Source organism: Haliotis asinina, chromosome 12 (genome assembly GCF_037392515.1).
Source record: "Haliotis asinina isolate JCU_RB_2024 chromosome 12, JCU_Hal_asi_v2, whole genome shotgun sequence".
Lineage (NCBI taxonomy): Eukaryota > Metazoa > Mollusca > Gastropoda > Lepetellida > Haliotidae > Haliotis > Haliotis asinina.
Window position 1 is genome coordinate 11076932 of NC_090291.1, and position 22676 is coordinate 11099607.

General features: G+C 36.7%; 2 protein-coding genes across 2 annotated transcripts in view; one reads left to right on the forward strand and one right to left on the reverse strand.

Moving 5' to 3' along the window:
- Positions 1-1136: 1136 nt before the first annotated feature.
- On the reverse strand, positions 1137-19548 carry LOC137257766 (repressor of RNA polymerase III transcription MAF1 homolog). The gene is made up of 7 exons (XM_067795189.1): positions 18887-19548; positions 10620-10766; positions 8633-8792; positions 6982-7106; positions 6340-6459; positions 5226-5303; positions 1137-4024 (listed from the first exon to the last, which is right to left on the reverse strand). The coding sequence occupies exons 1-7, from the start codon at positions 18967-18969 to the stop codon at positions 4006-4008; spliced, it is 732 nt and encodes a 243-aa protein (XP_067651290.1). The 5' UTR covers positions 18970-19548; the 3' UTR covers positions 1137-4005.
- A 1242-nt stretch (positions 19549-20790) lies between these two features.
- LOC137258375 (ranBP-type and C3HC4-type zinc finger-containing protein 1-like) overlaps positions 20791-22676 on the forward strand; it is a 39644-nt gene continuing 37758 nt past the window's right edge. Inside the window, exon 1 of the mRNA XM_067796034.1 lies at positions 20791-20945. The gene's annotated coding sequence lies outside the window, so the exon portion shown is untranslated. The remainder of the gene's footprint in view (positions 20946-22676) is intronic.

Genomic DNA, 22676 nt, shown 5'->3' on the forward strand with positions numbered 1-22676 from the left:
GCATAACAGAGGGGGCTGGTCAAAAGCTGAAAATAGTGTGGTTCAGGGACTTGAGACAGACTAGGTGCAGGTATACGCAGTGTGTGTGTGAGTCTCTCTCTCTCTCTCTGTGTGTGTGTGTGTGATATTTTTGTTTACATCCAAAACATAGCCTTGCCAACTCAAAGGTACCTATCAACAATTACATAGCTATAATTACATATCTGTATTTCCAAATGCCATCAGACAATCAATAATGATGATCTTTTGTACAAATATTAGTTTCCTTTGATACAACCTTCAAATCATCTGTGTGAGTAAGCTTCAAGGTCACTGCTCAGGAGTACATAATACACAATATGGTGTTGATCTGCAAAAATGGGCTTCACACTTGCTAAGAGTGTTTACCAAAGTTGGGAATCAAAGGAGGGAGAACACAAGAACCACTATGCCTCCCCTCACCTCATTATCTCTTGAAAATGATGCCAACAGGCTACACAAAGTCTGGGTCTAGATTTTCGAAGCTCTCTTAGTGCTATCATAGTCGTAAGTGCCATGCATTAACATCAATTTACGACTATCTTAGCGCTAAGAGAGCTTCGAAAATCTAGGCCCTGGATCAGGAAAATCCATTCTCATCCATGACATAAATCAGGGTTTTACATAGAAGACAAACTTCATCATGCAGAATGTTTACAGTTTGATCTACCCACATGTATAGTGTAATAATGTAGTTTTGCTTATCATTTTTTAAGTAAGGGGGTTTGAATGATATAAGGTTAAAGAACTCGGCTGCAAGTCTCTTGGTTTAACAGTTCAAGGCAAAACTGGACTTTATCATACTAAGAGTGAGTTCAGTTTTACACTGCACTCAGCTATATTCCAGCTACATGGTGGTGGTTTGTAAATAATAGAGTCTGGACCAGAAAATCCAGTGATCAACAGCATGAGCATCGATCTGCGCAAATGGGAACCGATGACATCTGTCAACCAAGTCAGCGAGCCTGATCCCGTTAGTCGCCTCTTACGACAAGCATAGTTGCCTTTTATGGCAAGCATGGGTTGCTGAAGGTCTATTCTACCCCGGGATCTTCACCGGTCATAACTGCAGAGAACAGTATGGATTATTCACGACAAAAATAATGAAGATGGTAGTGTGTTTTCACCAAATTTAATAAGGCAAAAATACTTACAACATGTCAGTAAAAGAAATGATAGATAAGAGTACAAAAAAGCATTTGTACAGCTACTATTGATAAAAACATAACAAGGTGACAAGCAATACATGATTAAAAATGAATATACACGTATATACAGACAGAACAGTGTTCAGTACCAATCTACAGGTCTGTCCTTGTAGAACAGACACTCTTCATGTCATAGACCATGTTATCAAATACCAGAACCACATAGTACATGACAGCATCTACACTATCTTTAGGTGACTGAGAAGCTGGCTTTTAATGTCTGTATTCCAGTTACATCCCAGTAAGTGACTGAGTGAGTTTAGTTTTATGGCACACTCAGCAATATACCTGCTATATGGCAGTGGTCAGTAAATAACAGAGTCTAGGATGTTAACTACTAAAGCCTATAAGCAGGGTTGTAGCGTTGATAAACACTGGGACCTAGGAACTAACTGGGGTTTGAACCCATAACCCTAGGTACCTAAACAGCAAACCTGTGTCAGCCAACTATAACCCATTACCCCATAGTCAATGATTTGATGAAGTAGTGACTTAATCAATGGATGCTCTCTCAATGCTAAAGAATGGAAAAGTGGTAATCAACAACTGTTACCATGGTTACATACCAAACACAATGCAAAACTTCAAATGAGCTATTTTTTTCAAACTGGAGACATTTTCAAAAACACTGTCATAAAGTTGTGGTTTGGGTATTTGAAACATGGTCATTTCTTTACATACAAATATATCTCCCCTCATGTTAACACCACATCGAGTCAATATATATAAATATGTGCCCCATAAAAGATTGTCAAGTATATTTAACTCAACTGAATACTTCTTTTGTGTTACAAATAAAACAAAACAAATGAATATGGGATGCAATTATCAGGCTGTGTGATATAAAAACTGATGATGTTAGTCGATATGCATATGAGAAGGGCTGATACAAGATGCAGTTTTGATGAGGGCTATAATGAATAACATCATGTGATAAAGATTAACATCATGTGATAAAGATCAACATCACAGTTTCTCGGAATTTCCTCCTTTACCATCGCTACACAGGCATGCCCTACATTAGGTACAAATACCAGCGGACTACAGCAATGTACATCATGTATGAAACATGTCCATCATCATCATCATCATCATCATCATCATCTGATAACACGAATCCAGTCGTGACAACCAACTAATCATGCTTCTCTCCGGTCGGTCATTAGCGACAATCTCCATTTCATTGTAATACTGTTTCTTCAGGAAATTGACACTTCAGTTTCAGATTAAAGTTCACAAACTTCATTTCAGGCCATCCATAACTCCCACTTCTAGTGTGAATATTGGTTTCATACACAAAGTAATAATCACAAACTTATGATGACCAACTGCTTGCATGAACTTTCCACCGTCGTCATTGAGATCACTTTATCCGTTCTCTCCCGAGAAATCCCACGTATGTCTTATTTGCTAAAGCAAAGATCCTGAGCGATTTCTAGAACAAAATGTTCTTTTTTGCTGGTTTCATGTTCTGCATTAACACAACTGCAGTTACCTCCCTTGGTTAAATCAGTCTGCACCTGTCCTCCATTCTGAGACAGATATGCTGCCTTTTTGTTTAGCTACCATTGCAAAGGTGGGTTAATGAATGTTTTCTTCAATGGTGCAAAATCAAGTTGGCAACTGTTACACATGCATATCTACCTCACAACATTTGCTTTGCAAACAATAAACTTGATAAGCAGCAAGAAAATCCTTTGTTGCCACGAATCAAACTCAGCTGCATATATCCTTTCCCCATTTATGAATGTGCATATCAAAAGCATGTTGCTTATTTAAACTCGAGTTCCCATCAAAACAGGACATCAGTTCCTGCCTTAGTTAGCTACTTGTCAGCCAATAACCACTGTAACGATAAAGCACAATTCTGTCCCACAAACTTTCCTCAAAACATGGACCTGTGTACAAATACTCTTCCTGATGTCTTTGATCAACATTAAGTGGGAACAAATACTGTGTATATAGAACTTAGCAAACTAAAAAGACCCTCTACAGCCTTTTCATGAAGTAATACTAACACAAAAAAACTAACCAATAACAGAAAACATGTATCATAATTTAAAAAGTCGTTTTCACTGATTTTATTGGTAAAGATTAATCCTGAATTTGGCAAAATTCTGGCTTAACCTTTAACAAGTTTAAACCATTTACTTCCTTTCTATATTTCAGTAGACAATATGATGGTTAAATATTTCACTGCACTCATGATGGAATGACCTTTCGCAACAATCCAACATAAAACTTACTTTCCAAACAAGGTTGAATTGTTGAAATGAAGATCAACATGGACAACATAAAGCAGTAAAAGGCAAAAACACTAAATAAAATTAAAAGAATTATAGAAAAGGAAGCATATATCAGTTGTGAGGGGAAATGAAAGTAAAATGAAAAGGAACAAATTAATTAATAATGATCAATTGTTGTCATGACACTAAGAACCATTATTTCTTAATAGCAACTGCTACAAAATATAATTTTAGTTGTGAACCATTCTCAAACATATATTCTGGGTTCAACATGTTCAATATGTATTGTAATGTTTGTGAGACAAAAGAAAATGAAACAATAGGTTAGCAATTGGCTCATATGGACGAATCATCTTCAATCCAGTTTTTATGTTGAGTATTACATGCACTCAAGGAGAGAGAACAGTGGCAACCGTCTATACCCAAAGCATCAAATAACACTGTCAGAAAACTAGCGACAGTACTCCAAAGCTCAAGCAAAAGTTCTTGAAGACACAAAAGAATTTGAAACAGACAATCTGCAACGGTTGTGTTTACATCCCAACATCATCTCTGAAACAAAGAAACATAGTGAAAGTATACATGAAATTATATCATACTGATTTATCAAGAATGAGTGGTTGGTGAGTAAGTGGCCTTACACCACTTTTAGCAATACACCAATATCACAGCAGTGAACAGCTGAAATGGGCCTCATGCCCATCTGACAAAAGCCTAACAAAACCTAGTAGAAGGTCGCGTCAAATAACCTTTGAGTGACATATGAACGTCCAATCAAACACGAGAATCCTGAATGTATTTAACCTATCCGACAATGGCTACTGTTTAAGGTTGGCGGGGCTTTAAAAATTTGCTAGTCACTGACTATGATCCCTCAATAAACGAAAATTCACAGAAAACACAGGTATTAGACCTGCAGTATTATATGCTTTGGGCTTTCAGATGACATGGTTACCATTAGCTAATATTTCCGCAAGCTGACATCCTTGAATATTGATAAAAATGCTATTTTCAGCGACTGTTTTCTTGCAGTATTGTAGCATGCTCCATGTGCATTACCCCGTAGTGGTCACATGGAAAATAGCATTTGGAATCGTTCTGGTACAAACCTTTCTGAGGTAAAAGTTCAATAGGTATGTGCAAGTGTCCACTTATGCGATTTGGTAAGCTGTGTCGGAATTGGTCAATCTCATAGGTTTGGTAGATTCAGCAGTGGAGTGTAATGAAAAGTACTGACACTAAGTTTACTTAGACTGTGATGAAATGGTTTTAATATTAAACAATCTCTACTATCCCTGGGTACTTGGCATTTTATTGCCTTATCTGAATGAAATTGGCAGTTGCAGTTTAAGAAATATGTCAAAGTGTTCACATCGAAGGCCCAGGTTAGATTCCTCACATGGATACACTGCATGAGACCCCTTTCGAAAGTACGAAAAGTACTCAGACTAAGTTTACTTAGACTGCAATTCATCAAAGCTGCTTTAGTATGCTTCTAAGATTGTTTTCTTTTTGTTGTTACATGTAATTTTCCCTTATTTCAGCTACATGGAGGCTGGACCTGACAATCTAATCACTGAGGCTAGTGATCATTCTACACTACTGAGATACTATGATACAATCCAAGTCACTGAGGATGACCACCTTCCCCTGTTAAAGTCTTTGAGCATTTCTTCCAGAAAATTAATTTAAACTCAGATCGTCATGCTTAGTTTTGTGAACTAGAGACTACCAAGTAACCATGGTAACCTACTCTGTCATCATGGTGTCATCTGTCAAGTCCATGCTGACATCGGTGCCAATACCAGAGTCTCCGTAGGGCACAGAGGCACTGAAACAGTAACACACATGCATTTCAACAAAACATAAACTGATTCATTATTAAATGTTGTTTAAAACTTCACTGATATACATCATCAACATTCAGGCTGAAAGAGTGAGTGAGTTTAGTTTTACGCTTCACTCAGCAATATTCCAGCTATATGGTGGCGGTCTGCAAACAATCGAATCTGGACCAGACAATCCAGTGATCAAGAACATGAGCAATGATCTGCACAAGTGGGAACCAATGAGCTGAAAGACAGCACAATATACAATTACGTCTGGGCCTGAAAGTCCAGTTATGTACCTCATGACAAACAATTCATGCTAATCTTCATCAGCCAAATCACTCAGCCTAACCACCTCATCTTTTCTCTTAGGCTTTAAAAGGTTTTCAATTTACCCGTCACACCTCTAGGGTAAATAAGTCAAATAAGTGCACTGGTATGTAATTTATATCTAGGGGTAATAAAGAATCCTATCATCTGTAAATCATGTTACATCATATGAGCAAAACGATCTTTTTTTCTGTATGGGCAGACCAATTTTATTTCTTCTTTAACTGATTTTTGTCCTCAGGAGCTCAAAGGCAGGAGGGTAGAATAAAAACAAAAATATAATCACCAATCAAAATAACATTCCTTCTAAATACTCCAAGTATTTCTAAATCATGAAGTGTACATGGGCCAAAAAACAATCAAACAAGATTTTCTTGTAAGTTTACATTTTTACCACTAAAAACATTAGGATTATTTTTTTGAGTGGGGAAAATTCACTTTTATTTCTTTTTCTTATTGAAAAAATACAGCAGGCAGATCCATAAAACAAGAAACAAAATTGGTCTGGCCTAAATTGTGTGTTCATTGGCTGCCAGATCCAAGGGAGACAACTAAAATGGATTATCTCCCTTCCTCCTAAATGTCATCACTACATCTCATGACAGTCAACATATGGAGTTTGCTTTCAGTATTCCCCAACTACATGTTAAATATTGTACTATCAAAGTCTTTTTACTATTTACTCTTCATGTCAAGAATGAATTTCACCTGGTAGCTCTACATGTGAAAAACACAATCCTCTTCATCTTTCTGTTGTAGAAGAAATAATTGAAAGACCATATACAACCCTCTTCTCCATAGGGATCGGATGCTAGGTCTGGGTTGTAGCTGCACAGACATAGAAGTGACATATAGTCATGATAAGTGTAACACCATCATCAGCACTTCACACATTTCAATATACTACTCTCCTACATCAAGCATGAATACCTACAACCTGTTTTGACATGCAAGAACATTGTACTCACTTTCCTCTCACTAGAAAGTGCCTCTTGCTTTTCCCACAATTAAAAAAATAGTGACTACATTACATAGTGTACGATCAATAAAGGGCAAAACATGACTTTAATCAGGCAGGGATTGAAAAAATTTCTAGCAACATTTCATTATCTCATGCCTTCTAAAAGCGAGCAAGTGAGTATGGTTTTCTAAGAACTGCTTTTAGGTATATTTCAGCAGTATCACGGTGGACACCACAAATGGGCTTCACACACTGTACCCATGAGGTGAATCACACCTGGGTCTTTAAAGTTTAACCACTAGGCTAACACACTGCCCCCTGCCTTGTATAAGACCTTCAAGTTATGATTGTGAATAATTATTTATATGGCACTTTCTGGCATAAGTTACCTGTAGACATCACAGTCCTGCAAGTTTATTTCCTCCTCGATAGCTGCCCATAAATGAGGTTTTAGAGCACCAAATGTGTCTCCCGCTGAGGCAAACAGCTGACCATCGATACTGTTCACGACAAACTGTAACAACAAATTATTTCATCATTTCTAGACAATAAGGAGCTGAAATTTTACGCATGTTCCACCCAGCTTTTATGCAATAAAATTGACAAAAATACTTCTAATTTTGAAACACCCAGATGTATTTTAAGAATCTTATTTTTCATAATAACCATCTCCAAATGTTCAATAATTTCCATATGTACATCATTTATTGAAGTGTCTTCATGTAAAGTAACACTGTTTTAAATAGACGAGCTCTGAGGTTGAAATTCAAATATGTTAGAAGCTGTAAAAATTCCCCAAAATGAAATTAAAAGATTACCTATACATGTTAATATGACAGTAGTGATGCTATTGATTTGCACTGACTACAATTTTAGCATTTTTATTGATAAGAGAAACAATCAACAAGATGCTGTTATTCTCAGCAGCACTGAATTTAGTATTGAGTGGAGAGTGAAAATAACCTTGAATAATGAAAATACGGATGTTAATGAAAATACCAACTTTGACTAAGTATATATTTAATGAAATGGTCTGTCAAAGGCACTGAATGAAAACCTGAATATGTCCCAGATATAGCAACTGTGGTAAAGATAATGATTAATGACTGCACCCTCTAGACATCTGGGCCTTGACTTAATGATAAAATTACCAGATTTACTTCATGACCTTGTCATCAGCACAACATGCAAGAAATTTCGAACCCTCTCTAGAGTTGACTGAATATATAATCGAGTCGTGAGTTAATATAACTCAACACTGAACTCTTCAATATCCCAGCATCTACATTGTGTGAAATTTACGATGGTGCTGTGGCACCAGTAACAATTCACCAGGACCACTGAATGATTAGTGGTATTCACATAACAAACTAAAGTTTGACAATACATTGTCTGACTCGAGTTTGAGAATGTGAACATTGCAACAATTTGCCATGAACTTCAGAGTTGTCAAACTGTTGTTGAGATACTGGATCGGTCTCTATTCTCACCAACTTTTTCATCAAACTTTGGTGTTGTCAAACTTAAGTTTGAAGTGTGAAGTGTTGTCAAACTGTTGTTCAGCAACGACAAATCTTGTCAACGAAATTGTCATGTGACCACTCTGATAGAAACATGGTGTTCAAATGACATGAAAGTTTGACAAAATGTTTGATCTGTGAAAGCGAGAGTTTGATAACTTTTAAACATAATGTTGTTAAAATTTAGTTTGCTGTGTGAAGACAGCTACAAGTTTGCAGTGGTCCAGGGGCCAGTGAATTTTGTATTGAGAGTTATGTGAATGTTATTCTGGACCAGTGAAGAACAGCCAGGACCACTAATTATTGTCCACTCACTGGTCATGTGGGCTAGTGGGACAGTTTCAATGATTTCTTTCCCTGACCAATCAACAATGACAAACAATCACTGTCTTGGGAATATGACTATCAGGGAATCAGGAAATATGCCATAAACGTTGCAAATAAATTCGATGGTGTTTATTACAATGGAGATAAAGTACCCTGGCTCAACGAGGATGATATCTGACAACATGGACTGTACCTGTGGACTTGGCTCCCGACTAAACTCATCACTCTTGGCATTGCTGAAGTCATAGTCTGGGTTGAAGGAAGCATTCAGTGTGGAGATGAGGTAAAACAGTGTCTTGGTAGATATTGTGTCACAGAGATAGCTCTCACTCTCATAGCTGTGGCTGAATTGTCTGAAATAAGGGTATGTACTGTTAGCACAGTGGACACTTGAGTGGCACTGGTGCTAGAGAACTTTGAGTTTTCAATATTAGGACATTAACCATGTTATCAACTGTTTTCAAATTAGACCAGACCAATATTATTTCTTGTTTTAAGATTTTCTGTCCTCTCCCAACTTAAAAGCAGGAGGGGACAAGAATTAAAAAATCACCACTCAAAGCATAGGAGACAAAAACAATGAAATTTTTATTTTCTTGAGTTCACATTTGTGGCCAATAAAAACATTAGGATTTTATTTTTCTAGCAAGGAAAAATAATATATGTACATATTTTCATATTCTTGAAAACATATTACCAGAGGACCCATAAAACAAGAAAAAAACTGGTCTTGCCTTAACATATAAATCAAATGTCCTTGTCATAACACTACTTTATAATTTTATGATATAGGGCTATCTGGATTCAAATTTTACTGAAAATCACAGGAAGACAGAAAACAACAATCCTGAACACTTTTAGTAAGTTTGTAACTCTATTAACATGATTAATGTGTGCAGTGGTGTTGTTTGGGTCTAAAAATAGTAATATATGTCATACAAATTAACAAATCACAAAAACAATCATCCAAACAGTGATATCAATATAACTCTTTTTAGTTAATAAACTTCATTTGCATGCATGATAATGATGTCAAGTTTTATGCATGAATAGCAGAATAGTTATTTGTTTCATAAACTTCTATAATAAATTCTACTACACTATTTTACAGATCAAAATGTGAATCGGACATGGCTGATCAAACATGAGTATTAAGTAGCCACACAGTATGTGGAGATTGTTTAGCAACACCTGGCTCTGCCTCAGGTAAATGACAAAATCCTTTGCCTCAAGCAAACAACATTAATGGAAACACATGACCTATTGACCAAAGCTGTAAGTAATTTTATCACTGTCTGGTAAATTCAAAACCATTTGAAGTAAAGAACAAACATTTGTAATAGCAAGGTTTTATGAGTACAGTACTTATTATCAGTGTTTGCAAGGAAAGACAAAAACATTCAATATGTCCTTGTTAACCCCTCACATTTTTCAAAACTCATAAATTTGAGATCACTTCAATAGCTAATATACTCATGGAAACAAATAAGGGAACACATGAAAGTGTTCAAAGTGGGTCATTTCGATCTTATCTCCTTGATGTTCAGCATAAAATTATGTTTAAAATTATTATATCTACAGCCAAAAGCCTCAGACATGGTCAGGATTCAGTTACATGAAACATTTAAACACAGTAAACTGTTTTTAACAAACATGCATATAATGAATGGATGGCTTTAACAAACTGGCCACTTGTACATTTTAGCTTAAATACACATCGTTAACTATGGTTACCATGGTTATGATGGACTGGAATAAGTTCTCCTTTTCAGTCTGTAATAACTGTAGTTTAATTTTAATAGAGGACAGTGCTGTAACTGCCTGACATTTTACAGACCTGACATAAACATCTGTGAAAGTTGAAACATCACATTTGATTACTGAAGACAACTTTATCATAAAGACTTTGTTTATTATGTAACTTTGCACTCAGGAATATTCCAGCTATATGAAGCCAGTCTGTAAATATCTGACCCAGGATCAGACAATCCAGTGACTGACATCATGAGCATTGATCTACACAACTAGGATATGATGAAATGGTCAATCAAGTCAGCATTACCACCTGACCCTGTCAGCCTCTCACGAGAGACATGAGTTGCTGAAAAACAATTCTAACCTGGATCTTTACAGGTATTTTTCATAAAGACATGCCATGATCTGAGTACATGAATTCCTACCTGACCGGGCTGTGTGACAGAGTGCTCTGAGGTGGAGACAAGGCCTGGAGTCCACCTGTTGCATTTCCTCCTTCATTAGCTTCACTTGACAAGAGCTTGAACAAACGTTTGTCATTCCCTGCCATCTTACAGGAATAACTCTCGATCCTGTAATAGACCATTCTTAATTTTTATGCATGTGACCTTTGACCGATATCAAAACGAGGTTATACCCGCGAAATCTGCGAATCGTGATGGCGACGAAATCTGGAAGCGATCTGACAGCTGTACCGTCTCTCACGTTTTCCTTCGTGGAGACTTATATTCAGATGAACAGCAGAAGTGCCGGTACTTCCCAACTGAACAAAGGCTTCAAATATTACAGTGAAGGTTTCATTTTCAATTTGCGAAGTAAGTTTCATTCATCTATTTCCATCTGTAAATGGTAACTATCGCACTGGCTGTCAATGTCATTATGTCATTGCCGATTTATGACTGAAGATGTTTTTATTTTCACATAACATGTTATCATATAAATACGGGACACGCTAATTATTATGATGTGCAACGCAGAAGCTCTTTTGTGACTTCTTTTAGTTAGATTAATGACAGACATTTACAATGTTCACATGTCACTGTGACCTACATTCAAGCATGTCAATAATCAAGGTAGTAATTGTCAGATCATATTATGTTAAATTCATATAAAATTATTCCAAGTAATTTCTATTTTCTTGTCTTGTATCTTTTTTCACTTGTAATCGTTTTCTTGCAGCATCATGTGATGACACATCTTGTGTAATAACAGCTGGCTGTCACCGTTCCATGAAGAAAAATGAATCGCCACATAAAGTAACTGTAAGTTGGGTACATGATATTGTCTGGAAACAAAACATATATTTATATATGTATATTGTTAGGAATGCATATTTTGTTAAATGTCTCACTTGTGTTTATTAATTGTGATAGCCTAGAGCCTAGTTGATTCATTTCATACAAGTACATGTACTATTAAATGCAGGTCACCTTAGAGATCAGTCCAGTGGTCAGAGTGGTCAGTACCAGCTGGAACTGTGCTACAGGTCAGAGCCAGTGCTGTGGTCATGTGACAGATATGTCATGAGCCGCCTATTTCTATCAGGGATGGCAATTTTCCACGGAAATCAGGTCCTCCTGTTTCCTTTCGTGTTCTATGTATAATATTAATATATGTCTGGGTATTTTTAACTCAGGATCTGATTCTGTCATTCCTATTGTTTGAAAATATGTTTTTTCTTCCACAGGTGTTTTATACCTGATGGCCCACTATAAGCAGCGAGGATTGAAGTCCATCCCACGGGATGTTGCCAAGACCTCCATGCCACAGACATGGCACATCCCTAGGCTGGATAAAATAGCCGGTATGTCAGTACCAGAGATAAAGGTGTCTGGTTACAAGAATGATGGAGAGGACCGGCCTGTGAAATCAACCCTCTACAACCCCATTAGGTCTGCCCTTGCACCGTTGTAACCGTTTTTGTCATCTCGCAAGTTAAATTATCCCAGAGCAGCATGGATGGCTGCTTCTCCAGACCGAAAGGTGCTAGACCCCAGGTCCAACCCTCCTTTTGGCCTACTGGAGGTGAAGTGTCCAGACCTGCGGAACAAGGACCTCCATGATCTGCCCTACCTCAGCCGGAAAGACAATGGCCAGCTTGCTCTTAAGATAACATCAAACTACTATCATCAGATCCAGATGCAGCTGGCAGTGACTGGTTTGAAGTGGTGTGATTTGTTTGTATGGTCTGAAAGGCAACACCATCTTGAGAGAATTGACTTTTGTCCTGAGAGTTGGCAAAGTGTGAAAGACAAGGCAGATAAATTCTACTTTGATTACATTCTCTCTTAGGGTCTGTATCACTCTGTTACCAGTCATTTCTCTGTCTATTAATTACCTATATAATCAGCATTATTCTCAACATCAAGACAGATGAAATTAGATCATGTTTAATGCATTCAGAAAAATACAACAAAGGTAAACCTCTTTCATTGTTTAATTGAGGTAAGCATGTCACATATACATAAGACATATTACCTTTTCATATTTATATTGTAATTTATCCTTTTTGAAACAAAACCTTACAATAGTATGGTATGGGCTAAGGGGAGATAATCACAGTTCCAGGAAATAATTTTGTGAATTTTTACTGGAGCTGTTATGATGCATTCGCATATCCGGTGAATTGAACCATAGCCTTTCATGAATTCAGTTCATTATATAGTCCCCAGTACCAAATATGAATGATTTACATTTGTTTTAATGGAGCATGTGTTACTTGAGCCCTTATGTCTATTTTCAAAGTGAAATATGCAAAAATGTAATATGTACTAGCCTTGCAGAAGTGCAAGTTATGTTGGTTTGCAGTTGTTGCACTTAGTACTGTGGACTATGTCAGATCACTGGTTATTACTATTGGGGTTCCGTATTATTCATTAATCACTTAATCAGGGCTACAGATAAGGAGCGTACATGCGTAATGTACGTACGCCTAAAACTCAATGACATACGACATAATATAAGATTTCAAGTGTATCATGTATGCACATAAATACCTTTCTACATCAAACATAAATGAAGTTTAATAAAGTTTAAGATGAAAAGTTGTTTAATATTATAAATAACAAACTATTTCTCCGGTTTGCTGACTCAAAAATATACCAATACTCTTTCAAACCTCTCAGTACACTTCCACTTGCAGCATGAGGGGTAATTACACACACACACCGAAAAGTTTTCTAGAGCCCTGCTTAACTAAATTATTGCATTCATGAATAATAATTTGTTACCAAATAGTTGTGATACATGTCATATTCAGCACTTAGAGTATCCGTTGCAATCCTTACTTTTACCATCTTCTGTTTCCAGTACAAAATACCGACACCTATAAGCCTATAAAATTTAATAGATCTGTATATTCAGAAATTTTACATTTCATGAATATTACATATTTCACCATTTGTCAAAAAAAATTTCTTTTATTGCTGCAGCACTGATTCAATGAAATGTAATTATGACATATTTTAAGGTTTGAAAAAAGATATGAAAAACCACAGCATATCATCTGTAAGTACAAATTTCTGTTTAGAATTTCCACTGTCACTACAGTTTCATTATGTGCACTGAATCTATTACAGACTGATGAAAACTAACACTGTACATAAATACTCTCTTATAGCATTAATGTAAATATGATGTATATTTTATGATCTCATAAAAATAAATTGCACATTTCTATTAATGAACATGAACACTCAATCAGTTTTCATTCATTTCTTTTTTATCAATGGTCCTTGAAAACTTGAAGTAATGCAAGCTACAGTCCACAGCTGATTGATGCTGCCCAGCTCTGCAAGAGATACTGTAGAATCAAACAGGTGATTCTCTTTAACTCTTCTGATCAGTCTTTCCACATGAATCCTAAGTGATGCAATGGGTCTCCTCTACTTCACTAGGTGTGAACTGCCCAGAGGAATACAGAAATGGAGGAATGTTAAGACCAACACCTCTCTCACTCAGTATACTGGCAATAGTAAAACCTTTGTCAGTCATAACACTGTCCCCTGGCTCCAGCAAATCTAGAATGCCAGACAATTTTGTTATTTCAACATCTGACATGACACTTGTGTATAGATTAGATACAAAGGTAATAGCACCATTTGGAGCAATGCCAATCAAGCCTTTCAGAGTGCAGGAGCTTTTGTAATGGGAATAAAACATGGAATTTAACACCAAAGCTGAGGGAATTTGGATCCTGAGCTCCGTACAGTCTAAAATGACTCTAGTAGATGGGTATGTTATCTGAAACTCAGGAGGCATGTATCTGTCTACTGGCACTCTGGAGGGCCAGATAGGAATTGATCCTAGAACAAAATACAGAAAATTTGCCCAGGTGATAATTTTTCAACTAGCAGTCGAAATGTGGCAATTAAAACGAACAGCAAGATCCTGCTCTGGTAAGCCAAGCCTCAGACGTACAAAAAACATGAACATTTCATCAATAAGGGCCATGTTTCTTGGCCTACCTGCAAGAGAAATGGCATTTGCACATGCGTAATACATACTGCACATATTGGAGGCACTTGGCTTTACAAATTCAAAAAACTGTCTGAACAATTTATAAGAACGAAATGATGTGTAGTACTGGATGAGATCATCATTTCCAGCGAATCTTTCTAATCCAAATCTCTCAATGGTGAGCTGTTGTTTTAACAAATCTTTCTCCTTCTCCAGCTCCAGAATTCTTTTTAGAAGATGCTGTGTATCTGGCAGGCTGACATCTGTCTGGGTCTGAGCTGACAAACTGTCCTCCTCTTCTTCATGGGGGTCACAGTCTAACAGGGAGCTTGTAGGACTGGAAAAATAAAGAATTTTACTTACAGTGGAAATCAAGAAATGTGTGTGTGCATGTTTATGTGTTTGCTCATTTCTGAATATCATGAAACACAGACGTCGGATTAATGTTTCTTTCAAAGGAATCAATGATTATGATTATCAATGAGGTGTTGCAGATACTAATCAGGTTTAATGCTTTAAAATTAAACAATGCTACTAAAAAAACAGACTTTGGTTTGAAGAGCATTTGAACTGAAGTAGAGCTTAAAATAAGAATGTTTTCTCATCTACAAACATGTTTCTAACTTTAAAACCGACCTTTCTGATGAATTTGAATTTTTCGGCATAAGTGGATGACGGATGACTGGTGCTTTCCTCGACTTCATATTTTCCAAGGTCCAAGGAAATATGGATGGCACAGATCCTTGCTTGAGGGTCCTCCTTACTGGTGTGTACTTGTAGTCCTCGGGCCGGACATACAACACTCTTCCTTGTTATCTAAATACAAGTGAAGTTAAAATGAGCCCATTGCCATTATAAATATTTAAATCAAAGCTTTAAAAAGAAGCAAGTCTTTTTTCGAATGATTACAATAAATAGTTGTAACCTCGCGCACGCAACACACTTGCTTCTTTGAGTATATAATCATTGTTCTTGCGGTCCATCTGCTACTTTTTGAACTTTTTCAATTACAGCACCACACTGAGCAATCGTTACCATGTGTTGTTAATTAACTTAATTTATCGTTTAGGCACCATGACATGTTGTTAAGGAATAAATATTATTTTTCTGTTGTATGCGCTGCTTGACAGCTGCACCTCCGATAGATTGATTGCAGTTTGAATTTGGCGCCTCAAATAACTCGAGATTTAATTCAGAAAATTCTGAATGAAAATTATAGCCTACCGTAAAGAAGGGTCCTTCGTCTCGTCGAATAGCAGCTTTCCACCTCTTTCGAAGAGCTTCGGGCTTTGGAAACGTGTGAAATGACAGTGAACCGTCGTTTCGTGCAACGGATGTACACAGAGGTACACAAAAATGGTCAGCAGCCATCGTTGCGGGTATAACCTCGTTTTGGAATCGGTCAAAGGTCACATGCATAAATATTAAGAATCGGCTATATAACCACCAAACATTGCTATACTTAAAAACCTACATACATCACAAGACAGACTCACAAGACCAACCATTCTACTATCATTACAACTGTCACCATGTGCATGATTTGACTTGTTATTGTATTGATTTATCCACCAAACAGCTCAGCAATCAGTGGAAACAAGGTCCATCTAGATAATTTGATCAAACCTCATGATCAGCATGGGAAGATGGTGAGATCCTTCAAGGGCATTTAGAAATTGGTGTAGTAATACTAGGCAATCTTATGGATAACAACTTCTTGATTTATTTTTCACAAGGTTTCTGGGCTAGTGCCTTGCCCATTCTTATCCAAGATTTGTCTTGTATAGGAAGATGGGTACCTAATAACCTATTCCAATCCATGAATACATATAACCTGAGTTTGCCTTCTGAAAGATCATATGTAGATGAACATGATATTGGAAAGACTGAATGCATGCCAAAATGGACATGCCATGTGTGTCAATAGATCTTTTTCAGCTTAATAATCACATTGACAGCTATAAAAATTATCCTGCTCCATGCCAAACCTAAAGCACTTACAGATCATCATGATGATCAAGCATACCATCTACCATCACTGTAGATCATGCAGTTTACAAAATTATAATCCACTGCCAATGCTGGGAAAGAGTTCCTCCCGTTTCCCCATCCCAAATAGCAAAGCCTAACACCACAATCATACTCAGACCTCCCTGTGTCGTGGCATTCATGGTATTGTGGCAAATCGGCATTTCCGGTTTTACGTGATAGACACGCCTTTTACTGTTTTAGAGGTGATTATTTATGGAAATCGACAGCCAAACATCAATGGCTTGTTTACTTTTTGGAAACCGTCAGGATGTATCGAATCCCCGGAAGTTTTATCCAGCAGAATTATTAAAGGTCACATGCAACGTAAAACACAACTTTGCAGATTCGGTATGGAATTGCCGAAACAAATCATCAAAAATGCCAATTTAACCTATGAAGTTGAAAAAAGCCCCTAAAAATCGGAGTTCAAGCGATTCATTATACTTTCCCCAGCGCTGTATGAAAATGTTTCAACACCTCTGCTGCGCTGCACCCAAAACGCATGCTCAGTGAAAAGGTTCGTGGGGCTTGAAACAGCATGCATGCCCGGAGTATGAGGTCGTGAGCAGTAGTCTAATCATGGTTGTGTACACAAACAAGTAAATAATCTACTTGTTACATAAAAAATGAATGTTGATTGTAGTAAGCAGTCTCTGTCACAGAGACAGCTCAGTGTCTGGTTTATTGACACCCATATGTCTGCTTGCCTGTCTGCTAATGACAATATGCAATACACAGCTTCAATCATTGACCACATGCAATTTGAACTTAACACCTATCAGGCCATACGCCATAAACAAAATAAATTGATTTATCGTTTCGAGGGAAGGAAGCCCAAGTACAAAATATTGCACTTTTGAATCGCCATTGTACGCCTATTATTTTGTTCACTTGTTTTTTTTAAAAGCAGCAATGTACATAATAATATATGTCATGAATAAGTGATAAATGTGTTTTAATTATGTTTGATTTTTTGGTTGCATGTGACCTTTAACATTAAACTCTGGAATCTGTCTGACCCCCATCCATGAAATACTTGCTATAATATTTACATTTTCATATTTGATCATTCCCACTAGATCTGAACGACATCGTCTGCATATCCTTGTTGCCAAAAATATAGCGGAAGTGATGTGATAAGCTATATTTATCTCCTGGGGAATGAATTTTACTGTTTACTGTGATACGATGGAGTTGTCTCCTTTGGTAAAAGATAATCAGTTCTGTTCATCTAATGGCTTTAGCTGAAACACTATCAAAGTTAAAATAACAATTTTTTCACAGATGTGTTGACTTAATGTCATGTTAATCAGATTTTAGAATAAAATAGCCCTCATAAGTTCAGAATTTCATTTCCGATTACAGATAGGTCTAGTACAGCGATACGAGTTCGCAGGCAACTAGAACGCTCACAAAAACAAGCAAAAGCCCCTCCCCACACAATTAACTACAAGTACAATATAAAAATTCTATTCACATAGTGTTACCTCTGTTAATCTGCGTCAGAAATATTATGGGGGAACGGAAGGAACTCTTTCCACTCTTAATTATAAATGATAAATACAAATAAGGCCAAGATTACAGATTACCAGACACCTTCAGCATTCTTTGAAAGCAAGCAAGTTTACGTTAGGGTTAGGGTTAGGGTTAGGGTTAGGGTTAGGGTTAGGGTTAGGGTTAGGGCTGGGGTTTGGGTTTGGGTTTGGGGTAGGGGTAGGGGTAGGGGTAGTGTGAGTGAGTGAGTTTAGTTTTACACCGCTTTTAGCAATATTCCAGCAATATCATGACAGGGGACACCAGAAAATGGGGTCTTCACACATTGTGCCCATGTGGGGAACCGAACAAGGGTCTTCGGCGTGACGAGTGAACGCTTTAACCACTAGGCTTCCCCACCGCCCCATAGGGTAAGGGTAAGTTTTAGGGTTTGCGTTAGGGTTAGAGTGATGTGACACTGGGTATCCAGTATTCTGTAACTGTACCAAATAAATAAAATTATAAAGCATTATGTATAAACATTGAAATATTGTTGATAGTTGAAGTTAAACAAACTAAAATCATCATAACATGATCAACACAAAACTGGTAATTTGGAACGAGATTTCAATCAGTTTTCAAACTGCCACATCTATGTGTATTATTGTTGAAATCTATCATGTGTGAAGTGATGAGCCATGTTTATTTATAACGATGACCTTCACCTTACCTGCCATCAATTCTGCAATTCTCAAGCTCAATTGCAAGAGCAGAATTGACCGCTTCAAATCTTGAATTTTCCAACAACTTCATGGTTGACAAGTTAACAGCAAATCCAATCTCTAAAGGAAACTGTTTTCAAATTTACCAACAAAGACCAGTTCTTTCAATTTCGTATTGTGAAATCCCAAAGGATGATTACAAACACAAATCTCTTCCTGTTTAACAACACAACTGACAGGGTGTAGGAAGTAATAAGTTCGTTATACTAAAACACGGCGGTAGTGGAGAAAGTTTGTGCTTGCTTCTGTCAAGGACAACTTGTTCTGTTGTTGAATCTTCGACGAATTTCATGTCCTTTTCCTCAAGAGTGTAGAGAACAGCCATGGAAAAATCAGCTGTCAAACCACAGATGTGAAGACCTCCGTTTCGCTCTACAAATTACCTATGTCGACAATTTTAAAGGACTCCGAGAAGGTTGTCTACACTGACAGTCCTATAGACTGAACAATTAACACAGGTAATCCGCCAATCAACACAGAATTCGTCTCGTTCTGCAAAATAAACAACCTAGTTGCTAAATATACTTCTTCTCAGTCGTTTTGGATTTAGAACATATCCCACAATGCAAAGCGATAAAATATTTGCGCATGCGCATACCGCCCAAATCTCTTTGAGTTTGATTTTGCAAACGAGGATAAAGCGAACGGTGATTCAAAAGTGTACCTTAACCCATCCATTGCAAGAAGCTATTTTGTATTGAATTACACATGCTACATATTTTGAAATAATGAGCAAAGTGCTGACGCCTAAAACCGCATTTTCGCATTTCCCTGACATATTAACACATTTCTAAAAAAACCCATTGAGATAAAGATATAAACTGTTACCATTTTTCCAAATTAGCACAATAGTTTCGCTGTTATGAAAAAACAAGCACAATTTTCAAACAGCTGCTTTTGTCCACTTGTTTTGACGTGTGTTTTAATGACAAAGGCTCTATAATATGTGCTAATTAACCAGAGTTGTAACAGCTATCAACATGGATTACCTAATGAGCTACCCGTGAAAAGGCGTGTCACCAACATTTACAGAAAAGTAATTAAAATCATTCAAGCGTGACATAGACTTTGTGCACCTGGCTTGTGTTTGGACAGGAACTGCTAAAATGTTGAGGTTACTTTCCATTCTTCCGTCATAAAGCAATGAGAATAATGATGATTGCACGGAACCTGTATAAATCAACCCTGAAAATCCAAGGCTAAATTCTTTAAGCGAATTTAATAACTGATGATGATAAAAGAGCAGGTATCCACGATAATACTCATTGTTCGACCATATATTTCATATTAAGAATAATGTAAATATGTCATATGTCATGAATGCATATTTTTGTCAGCTTTGAAATCATGTTCGTCATATAAAAGTTATGTATATAGTTATGAGTTTATTAATGGAACATTTATAAGAAATATTACCACGTAATAAGCTTTATATGAAGAACATAACATACAAAACTGCATTGATGGTATATATTTGATATATTATATAATATATTTTATTTGATGGTTTATATTTAATGTTGCAATCAATGAACCTGTAATCAATAAGACTTGTTTAGAGCGCATAAAATCTTATGACAGTAGAGCGCGGTATAAAAATATTTTGATATCCATATAATGTCATTATGTGTGTTATTTGCTTTTTCTTCGAGAGTGTTCCCGTTTAATAAACGGAAACACGGATCAAATAATGAGTTTTGCTCCCTATGTTTTTAAAAACCATTTGATCCACTAGAATAAAAGTTAGTGTGATGGACAACGCTAACTTATCACTACAAACAGGGATAATCTACAACTATATAGGCTCCCTGCTACAAATCAAGAACGACTTGCCAAGAACCCCCAAGGGCAGATAACTCTGATCGCCTAATAAACTCCATCGCCTAACATACCCGGAAGTTGTACAACGCTGCATGTCAACGAGACATTGCAAGCGTTCTATTTTCAGTTCCCAATTTCTAACGAAGTTTCCAGGAAGAGTCAGCCGAAACGTAACGCCTCATACTAGTATGGGTTATATTTCTACCTATTTCTTGCATGTCAGAAGGCAATAGTAAAGAATAGAGAGGTCATTCGGATTTCATAAGTAACTAAACGTTTCCGTAAACTTTAAAGTCCTGCACCCATTTGTATGGCCGTGGAAGTGAGTCATACCCAAATGACTTCCAACCTGTGTAAGTTTCGGGTTTTCCCAGTAACCTGTAAGTCTATATGTTGGTGAAAAAATTGTTGACACAGGTGACTTGCCACGTTAGGCAGCCATGTCACGGCATGTGTGAAAGAAACGTAGTAGAATTTCTTTCGACTTGTGAACCATTAGTGTTTTATGTTTATTTTATTTAGTGTAATATACAATATAGACCCGTATATGCCATTCAAGGAAACCGCCTTTGGGATTGTAGTTACACTTACAATTATTGTAGTAATCATTTTTTACATTGCTGGAAAGACTTGTTATTTTGATTTGGTGATAGCATTATTGTTATTACCTAATACGAAAGCAGTCTTCCTTTGGAATGTCAATCAGTCAGTGCTCTAGATCTTATTTTGTGTCAGTGATATTATTATTAGCCCAGACTTCTTTCAGCTGTTTTAGCAGGCATTCTGTGCAGATCAGGATTAGAATAGTAGTTCTGCAGCTCATGCTTGTCATAAGAAGCTATCCGCAGCTCTGGATGACAAAGCTCAGTCTCCTCTAATGACAGGTATGGGTTACTGAAGATCAGTTCTAACCCAGATCTTCATGGGTCAAATCCACTGTGTGTCAGATATGATGCTCATCATGAAGATTGTGAAATGACTGCAGTAGCAAGGCAGAAGAAGATCTGTTACTCATAACATTTAGTGAACCAATAACATTATATCAATTTGAGAAGTTTGCACCTTACAGACAATGTTAATTAATCATGACAATCACCAGTGATCCATAGCATACATATATATGACCACTGGCTACTATTAGTGTTAGGAATCGGAAAACAAGTCCACTATTGATTATTGGAGACTTGTGGTGAATGATTATCGATCATAACTGAAATACATGCATTTTTTTGGTATTCACCTATTTCTATCCAGTTTTTTTCTAATTAATGTATTTTAGTACTTAAACTGGCATGCATTGAAATTCTGGCATGCATATCTTGCATGCAAAAACAACACTGGAGTTGTAATTAATCAATAAAAGTGGGATCATTTTACAGTTTGCATAGCTTTAGGGGGTTGAGCATATTTCTTGTGTGAATATTGCTTAAATTTAATGGTTTGTTTACTTCATTCTGGTGTGTTATACTAAAACAACAAATTCTGATTAATGGAAAATATATCTTTTTTCAGTCGATAATAATTTCTAAAGCCTACTTTCAATTCATTTTGGATTGTTTTCGATCATTGGAACACCACTACCTACTATTCCGTTTTGCATAAATCTTGTTTTGATTAATAACACCCAGACTCGAGTAACAGCATGCCCAATAAATATCACTCCCTCATTTCATCACCAAGAGATTTACTTCAGTAAGAGATCTGATTTTATTGGGAGTAGAATACAGAAGGCAATACTTCAAAATGAAACTTTTGTCAAGAAGTTGACATCCATAAATCTTCCTTTTTGGCAGAGTTTGTGACTTTGATGTTTTATCACTTGGATGCACTGTGTTGACCTTGGGTAAATATATCAATCTGCAGACATCCACTTGGCAAAAATAGATGTTAGCCTGTGAGGTAAGGTCCAAATCTTGT

What these genes read in the sequence shown, in the direction of transcription:
- LOC137257766 (XM_067795189.1), bottom strand. Translation starts at nt 18,969, where the DNA reads ATGAAGTTGTTGGAAAATTCAAGATTTGAAGCGGTCAATTCTGCTCTT. An exon ending in CAGGACTGTGATGTCTACAG is followed by an intron (nt 6,460 to 6,981) that starts GTAACTTATGCC and finishes ATGTCTGTGCAG; the next exon opens with CTACAACCCAGACCTAGCAT. An exon ending in TTCACATGTAGAGCTACCAG is followed by an intron (nt 5,304 to 6,339) that starts GTGAAATTCATT and finishes TTACTGTTTCAG; the next exon opens with TGCCTCTGTGCCCTACGGAG.